This window comes from Colobus angolensis, unplaced genomic scaffold (genome assembly GCF_000951035.1).
Source record: "Colobus angolensis palliatus isolate OR3802 unplaced genomic scaffold, Cang.pa_1.0 Scaffold280, whole genome shotgun sequence".
NCBI lineage: Eukaryota > Metazoa > Chordata > Mammalia > Primates > Cercopithecidae > Colobus > Colobus angolensis.
The window spans coordinates 1,620,916-1,630,000 of record NW_012116044.1 but is presented as its reverse complement, the minus strand read 5'-3'; the positions used below and the strand labels follow the sequence as shown (position 1 = coordinate 1,630,000).

The following is a 9,085-nucleotide window of genomic DNA, read 5'->3' as shown; positions in this document are numbered from 1 at the left end:
ATTCTCCTGCCTCAGCCTCCCGAGTAGCTGGGACTACGGGTGCCCGCCACCACGCCCAGCTAATTTTTTTTGTATTTTTAGTAAAGACGGGGTTTCACCATGTTAGCCAGGATGGTCTCAATCTCCTGACCTCGTGATCCGCCCACCTCGGCCTCCCAAATTGCTGGGATTACAGGCGTGAGCCACTGCTCCCGGCCAAGTTTGTTTTTTATAAACTATCCAGTCTATGGTCATTTTGTTATAGCAACCCAAATGGACTAAGACAAGCACTTAGTGTCTTCATGGATGAGGTGGTACAGGTTGACCATCCCCAATCTACAAATCAAAGATCCAAAATGCTGCAAAATCCAAAAGTGTCTGAGCACCGGCATGATGCCACTAGTGGAAAATTCCATACCTGATCTCATGTGACAAGTCACAGTCAAAATGCAGTCAAAACTTGGTTTTCATGCACAATATTATTTAAAATATTGTATAAAAATTGCCTTTAGCCTATGTGTATAAGGTATATATGAAACATAAATGAATTTCATGTTTAAACTTGGGTCCTATCTCCAAGATGCCTCATTATGTGTATGAAAATATTCCAAAATCCAGAAAAATCTAACACTTCTGCTCTCAAACATTTTAGATAAGGAATACTCCACCTGTATTTGAACCAGGGCTTCAAGTATCGGTAGAATTTTGATCACCACAGATAGAGAGTGTGGGAGGAGATTAAGGTGAAGGAAATTAATATTTCTCAATTATCTTTTCTTTTTCCCCCAATAGGAGCTGTATTTGATGAAAGTACTAGAAAAATTCTGGTTGTACAAGATCGAAATAAAGTAAGCTGCTTCTGTTTTATAAATTGCTTTCTAAATGTTTATTTCTTTCTAGAGAAGAATAAAATGTAGAAATTTTAATATGCCTAAGGGGTTATAGTAAGATATTTAAAAAATAATTTCTAAGCAGTTATGGATCACCTTAGATATTTATTTAAACCGACGTACTTATACAGGTCTTGAAAATTTCCAGGTAACACTCAGTGTTACTATCTATTACTTTATGGCTAAAGGAAAATTATAAATGACTGTATTTAATTGGGAAGACAAGTCTGTGTGAATATATTATCAAGATATTCTTCCATTCATTCAGCACTCAATGAGTTCTACTCTGGGCCAGGTGCTGAGCATAGAAAAAGCAGTAAGACAATATACCTTATGCCCTGCAGCTTACTATTTATTTGGAAAGACAGTCATACAATAGATGATAGCAATTAACTTTGCCTGAAGAAGTCCCCAAAGACTTCTCAGAGGAGGTGACATTTAAACTAGGTCTTAAAGAATGAGTAGGGGCTTTCCAGGTGCAGAAGAAAAAAGATAAAAAACAAACTGATAAAATTAGAATTGCTTGTACAAAGGCACAGAGCTCAGAAAGGGACTGATGTAGTTCAGAAATAATGGTAAAAAGTTCACTGTGGCCCAGAGTGTGGACAGTGGTAAGATATTTGACCTGAGAGCTAGATTGGAAACAATGTGAAGAGGATTGGGTACCAAGATAAGGAGTCTAGGTGACTAGAAGCAGCAAATATTTCGCAGAGAAGTACCATGATTAGGAATCAGATGTTTTCATGCTCGAGAGTCGGAGGTAAAAGTGAAAGAGAATAATGATTTTAACACTTTCTGAGACTTCAGCAAATATTAGTGGACAGAGTCAAACATTTTTCCCCACCACATATGTTCTTAAAGTTTAAATTAATGTTCGTAATGATAGCTGAAAGCAGTATCACACATTTCTTGGAAATGCTATCTAAAACTATTCTCATGGTTCCAAGTAACTTTGAAGTTTTAGTTAAGGCAGGATCTCTGATTCAAATTAAGCTTTTTGTCCTCAACAGAAATTTATAGAACACCTAATGTGTATTTTACCTAGCCCTCAATAAGTTTTGTATTTGAATTGGGACATATATATATGTAATGGTAATGACCAGAGAGTAGGAGGCATGATTGAGTGGTTAAAAATAGGGCCTAGTTATGAGGTGCCTGAGAACCAGGCAGATGAGTTTAGACTTCACATGGAAACAGTAACTATTAAAAGATTTTGATTATGATGACAAAATGATGATGATGATATATGGACAAGATTAATCTAATAACAATATGCAAATTAGCCTGACAACTGTATGCCCAATGAGAGGGAGCTGATATAAACAAAATGGACTTGGAAGCCAGACTGACCAGTTCCAATCCCTCTGCCACTTCTACTTTGGCAAGTTAGCTTCAACCCAAAGTGGATATTATAACTCTCTCCAGTATAGCAGACAGAAGATATGCCCAAACATTATTAACAAATACTGTATGTACAAGTAACATAAATTGGTTAATTTCTTTGGTTATGTTTAAAAAAAAGACTAGACCTTGGTATGTAGCAGTTACTTCTAAAGAGATACCATAAAAGGATTTTACTGTCTTCTAAGTATATCCCTTTGATTATCTCTCTTTTCATTTAAAGAAGAAGTAGGTCACCAAAATTTACTTAATCTTTCCTGGGCCCATGTGAATGATGTTATTGAGACAAAACTGCATCGGCAGACCCGGGTCCCTAGGATTTGGCCATGCCATTAACTGTCTTTCTGACTCGGGGACCTAAGTTTCCCCACTTATAAAATTTAGGAGTTAGACTCAATGGTCAAACAAAATATTGTAATGTGGTAATTTTGTATTTCTATGTATCTTTCATGTACATAGCATAAATACTTATACAATGTCCAGATAAAATGTGGTCTAAACCACTTTGGTATTGTGGAAAGAAAAGGGTAAACCATGAAGGTTTTTTAAATAGCACACTGGGTTTCAGAAGTGATTTTGTCAAATCAAATTTCATTATGGACTTTAACAGAGGCTGAAAGACAGCCAGATAACATGATTGTTCCACTCCAAGCAGTCCTTCAGGGTTGGTTAATCTACCAAATAAGTATCTATCCATGTTATTATTCATGTAATAAAACACAGAAATTCATAGAAAACAAACTTGGGTCTGATAATGTTAAAAACTACATTGCAGTCTGGAAAAAATGGAGCTTTCCTAGCAGATATAGCTGAACTGTCTTACTCCAAACCTAGAGAGCTTTATGTTTTTTGAGTGGGTTTTTTGTTTCCTTATAAAACCTGCAAAGACAAGTGACTTAACAGGTTCTGCTTACAGAAATCAAATTCCCAGAGCAATCTGTACTTGAAATATGTAATTGAAAAGGAAAGAATTGAATTGGGCTATATTTTTAAAACAGGGTAATAGTGAAAACTATGTTTAATAAATTTGCCTGAATTCCAGGTAAACCACTAAAACTTTTATGGTTCTCTGTTAATCATGGTTGCACTTAATGCTTCTCTAGTTTTATTCATCTTAGTTTCAAATAAATGAAAGTGTTTTCTGAAATGTTTCTTAGTGTTTTTCAAAATAGTCAGAAAACAAAGGGAGATCCAGACCTAATGACAAAACAAATAAATAAGTGTCATCCCATTGTAGGGGAAAACTCAATCCACAGTGGCGCTGTTTTAGTCATTCTTCAAAATAACTGAGTTCATCCTGTAATGTTTACTTATAAAGAATCAAGTGGAGAGTTTTCCCTTTTTCCACTCTGAGTTTCTTTTGTATGGCCTTTACAGTCATTTGAAGGTCATACCTTTAGGCTTGGTGACTTTTGAGTAATTAACCCTAGATAACTTCATGAATGGTTTATTTGGTGGCTCTTAGAACCTATAGTCATATCTAAAGAGAATTAAAAACCTTAATAAAGTGGTAGTACCAGCCTGTAGTGCACAGAAGGCTCTGTTCTGGCCTTTAGCCTCCTAAAAAGTCATAGCCAAACGTTTGCTAATACTTAATCCTCTGTTATAGCACACATTCCTGATCCTAGTTAATGAGGTTTTCAGGGTAAAAAAAAAAAATTTAATTCTATCATGTTTTGCTCTGTCAGTAGAAATAAAACCAGACAATCAAATAATTTGTGATGGCATAAAATACTTGCATGAAATAATTTCCATGAAACGTTTCTCAATTAATAATCATACTTATTATTATCTCTATTATTTTAGGACTGAGATTTAGAGAGGTTACAATAACTTATTCAACATTACACAACTAGTAATAGGCAGAATCAGAAGCCTATAGAGGAATCTTTTCACTAAACCTAAACTAAAGAAACAACATAGGCAGGAGTGGTGGTGTGCACCTGTAGTCCCAGCTACTTGGGAGGCTGTGGTGGAAGGATTGCTTGAGCCTGGAAGGTCAAGGCTGCAGTGAGCCATGATCAAGCCACTGCACTCCAGCCTGGGTGACAGAGTAAGACCCTGTCTCAAGAAAAAAAAAAAAAGCTGGGATGGGGGGAGATGATTAATTTAAGGAGATAAAGAGTAATTATCAGTTCTTCTCAAAACCTAGGATGATGATCTATTTTTACAGATTTTAGAAGACCCAAATAAAGACTGTAGACTATAAGTAGGAAAGAAAGAAGTTTTTATTAAAAATCCTTTTGTTTTTGGCTCACTGAGATGGCTGAACTTTTCAGAGCACACATGATTCAGCAGTTGGTCCTTTACAAGTTAACAAACTTTAATTTTTTTTCTTTACTCAGAGTTGTTTGGATTCTGAGTTAGATTAATTCAGGGTAATAAGAGGTTAATTTATAGATCAGAATGCCACTTTATTAATTCTGTTAATGGAAAAATCAGACTGTAAAACATTTTTAAAAGGTTTATTCTGAACCAATGAGTGACCATGGTCTGGGAAATGCGTCTCAAGACGTCCTACGAACGTGTGCCAGTGGGCAATTGAATTAGAGTTTTGTTTAATAAGTTTGAGGGAGGCAGGAGTTACAAGCAGAGACATAAATCAATACGTGGATGGTATACATTGATTTTGCCTGAAATGGCGGGATGTTTTGAAGAGGCAGGATGTTTAAAGAGGAGGCTTACAGGCTATAGGTAGATTCACAGATTCTCTAACTTACAATTGATTAAGGAAGTGAAGCTTTGTCTAAAAATTTAGACTCAGCAGAAAGAATGTTTTAAGTTAAAATAAAGAAGTCTGTTAACCAATAATACACTGGGTCAGAGTAACCTGCAGGGTTGTGTGACTTAGCCCTTGTCTGGCATGGCTTTAGATCCTGTTTATACTTTGGCATCTTATTGTCACAAAGAGTCCATTTTGTTACCTTATGACCTCTGTGTTAACATAATAATCATCAGTTGTGCCTAAACTCCAAAAGGGAAGGGGTATAATGAGGTGTGTCCAACTTCCCTACCCATCGTGGCTGGGGATTTAGTTTATAAGGTTTATTGGGGGTCCCTTTGGTCAAGAGGCGGGGTCCATTCACTTTGTAGGGGTTTAGGATTTTATTTTTAGTTTACAATTCACAGTAGGAGGAAAGGATCCAAGCTTTTTGTTAGTAGAAATGAATTGGAGAAGTATTCCCAAATATGATATATGCTGCTTCCAAAATGTAAAAAAGTATTACTCCAAGTGCTGTGAGTGGGGATAATTGCAAGGTGCACCAAGTAGCCCATACCTTAGAGATCTACAGACTACTATGTTACCAGAAGGGGGTCCTGATCCAGACCCCAAGAGAAGGTTCTTGGATCTCACACAAGAAAGAATTCGGGCAAATCCGTAAAGTGAAAGCAAGCTTATTAAGAAAGTAAAGGAATAGGCCAGGTGCAGTGGCTGGTGCCTATAATCCCAGCACTTTGGGAGGCTTAGGCGGGTGGATCACTTGAGGCCAGGAGTTTGAGACCAGCCTGGCCAACATGGTGAAACTCCACCTCTACTTTAAAAAAAACACAAAAATTAGCAGGGCATGGTGGCGCATGCTGTAATCCCAGCTACTCGGGAGGCTGAGGCAGGAGAATCACTAGAACCCAGGAGGCAGAGGTTGCCGAAAGCCGAGATCATGCCACTGCCCTCCAGCCAGGGCGACAGTGCCCTCCAGCCAGGGCGACAGAGTGAGACTCATCTCAAAAAAAACTACTCCATACTAGCAGTGGCTTGGGCTTCTCTGCTAAGGATACTTAGAGTTATTTCTTGATTATATGCTAAACAAGGGTTGGCTTATTCATGAGTTTTCCAGGAAAGGGGCAGGCAATTCCCGGAACCAAGGGTTCCTCCCCTTTTTAGACCAAATAGGGTAACTTCCTGATATTACCATGGCATTTCTCAACTGTCATGGTGAGAGTGTCTTTTAGCATGCTAATGTACTATAATTAGCATATAATGAGCAGTGAGGATGACCAGAGGTAACTTTCATCCCCATCTTGGTTTAGGTGGGTTTTGGCTGGCTTCTTTACTGCAATCTGTTTTATCAGCAAGGTCTTTATGACCTGTATCTTGTGCGACCTCCTATCTCATCCTGTGACTTAGAATGCCTAACCTCCTGGGAATATAGCCCAGCAGGTCTCAGCCTTATTTTACCCAGCCTCTTTACAAGATGGAGTCACACTGATTTAAATACCTCTGACAACTATACTTCTAAACACTTAATAAGGGCACCTCCTATCCTCTAGCGCCCAGATGTCTTACTAGGACATTTAGAATACTTGACACGTCCTACTTGCCAGATCCAGTCAGCATTCTGGCATCAATAGAGCTGGATAGTGATAAGCCCTGGCATATAGTAACATAGCAGTAACTAAGATTGTTACATATGGAAAGGAATGAGGTACAGATGGAAACTGAAGTGTTGAGTTGTTTGGTAGCCATGGCACTTCAACAGTACAGGGGGTAATAATAATTATATAGCTTTGGAGATGGCTAACTTTTGTTAACTAGTTTAGATGCCTTGGCAAAATAAAAATGACGAGCTCAAGTCAGCCTGTCAATTCAAGGCACAATATGAAAACCCCAAGACCTCCATGGCACCATTTAAAGAGACCCCCATATTCTCCAGCCACAAAAGCAATACTGAAAATCAGGCCTAGATCCAACTGTAAGAATATCAGAGCTGCAAAGGAGACTGAGTAGAGTTTGATAAGTGTCCTGTGTCAAAGCCAATCCCCTAGCAGGAGAAGAGTGGGGATCCTGCGACCCTGAGTGAATGAACATGAGAATATTGAATTTCAAATTCTCTTGAACCCGCTGAGCCAGCAGAAGCAGTACCCTTCTTTTGGCTACAGAAAACAGCCTCCCCTTGCCTGGGGGCTCAGCAAAAGATAGAGTATTTAATATTAGAACAGTGTATTTAAAATCAGAAATAGTCTGGAATATTCAGGATGGCAACCAGAACTGATGACCTCTTAGGAGTGTTCACTTAACTTATGAAAGATAACTGATTGGTGTAATTGTTCCCTCAGAAAAATAAAGTCAACATAATCCCCATGAAGTACAAATATCAACTTTCTGAAGAAATGTTAACTATAAGATGAAAATAACTGTATGAGAAAAGTACGAGTAATCCTGTGGCTACAACAGAGCACAAGATATTGATATTTATATGAATCAGCATTCTGCATTATATTTTCTTATTAGAGCATATGACATCTGCAAGCAGAGAAGGAATCCTTGTGCATCTTTATTGACTAGTCTGCAGTCTTAGCCTCCAAATATTTGTTAAAGGATTTGGAGAAACTATGGAAGCCAGGGAACCATTTGTCATAGGTGTGTTAGGCACTGAGTGACTTATCAGAGAATACCTGAATTAGAGATGACCTCTCAAAGTCCTAGTTCTGTCTGTGACTCATGGGTGGAAATATGTGAATAGTACTCCTAAAATTTCCTGTGTGGAAAAGACCACTTTTATGTTGGCAGAGGTAAAGTATATCAGCACATAGAGGGGTAAACAAATAATGGGACTGTCTCTGTGTAACGTGTATAAACACAGGCGTATATATGAATGATCATCCTCATTCGCCTTCAAATAACAAAAGATCCAAATGTAAAAAGAACCTATTGAGTAAAATATGCTATGATCTAAAATCCTGGAAGATGCAACTTTAATGTTATAATATGACAAAACTACTGAGAAAATCAACTTAATGTAAGACATTAAGAAACTTGATTTTATTAATAACACCATTTAGCGTTTAGTGAATGTTTAACCTGTGCTTCACACTATCCTACTGAAAGGTGAAGCCAGCTGGACTTTCCAGGTCGATTGGGACTTGGAAAACTTTTCTGTCTAGCTAGAGGATTGTACATGCACCAATCAGCACTCTGTAGAAATGCACCAATCAGCACTCTGTGTCTAGCTAAAGGATTGTAAATGCACCAATCAGCACTCAGTAAAAAATGCACCAATCAGCACTCTGTGTCTAGCTAAAGGATTGTAAATGCACCAATCAGCACTCTGTAAAAACGCACGCGTCAGCACTCTGTGTCTAGCTAAAGGATTATAAACACACCAATCAGCACTCTGTAAAATGGATCAATGAGTACTCTGTAAAATGGACCAATCACTGCTCTGTAAAATGGACCAATCAGCAGGACATGGGCGAGGATAAATAAGAGAATAAAAGCTGGCCTCTCCAACCAGCAGCGGCAACCCACTCGGGTCCCCTTCTAAGCTGTGGAAGCTTTGTTCTTTTGCTCTTCATAATAAATCTTGCTGCTGCTCACTCTTGGGGTCCGTGCTACATTTAAGAGCAGTAATACTCACCATGAAGGTCCGCAGCTTCATTCTCCAAGTCAGCAAGACCACAAACCTGGAAGGAACCAACTCCAGATACACTATATGCTGTATATTAATTACCTACTTTAATCGTCATAGCAACCTGTTCCTAATTTCACAGACTGGGAAAGTCAACCAAAGAGGTTAAGTCATAAAGTAGGTGGGGAAGAAGGGAGGCACGGTGGCTCACACCTGTAATCCCAGCATTTTGGGAGGCCAAGGCAGGTGGATCACAAGGTCAGGAGTTCAAGACCAGCCTGGCCAACATGGTAAAACCCTGTCTTTCCAAAAATACAAAAATTAGCCGGACATGGTGGTGTGCGCCTATAATCCCAGCTACTCAGGAGACTGAGGAAGTAGAATTGCTTGAACCTGGGAGACGGAGATTGCAGTGAGCCAAGATCATGCCATTACACTCCAGCCTGGGTGACAGAGAAGACTCCATCT

At 38.6% G+C, this 9,085-nt stretch overlaps 1 protein-coding gene across 1 annotated transcript in view; it reads left to right on the top strand.

Moving 5' to 3' along the window:
* The window catches only part of NUDT6 (nudix (nucleoside diphosphate linked moiety X)-type motif 6), a 36,795-nt gene that overhangs the window by 9,655 nt on the left and 18,055 nt on the right, over nucleotides 1–9,085 (top strand). Inside the window, exon 3 of the mRNA XM_011948625.1 lies at nucleotides 772–827. Coding sequence (XP_011804015.1) covers nucleotides 772–827 — 56 coding nt within the window. The remainder of the gene's footprint in view (nucleotides 1–771; nucleotides 828–9,085) is intronic.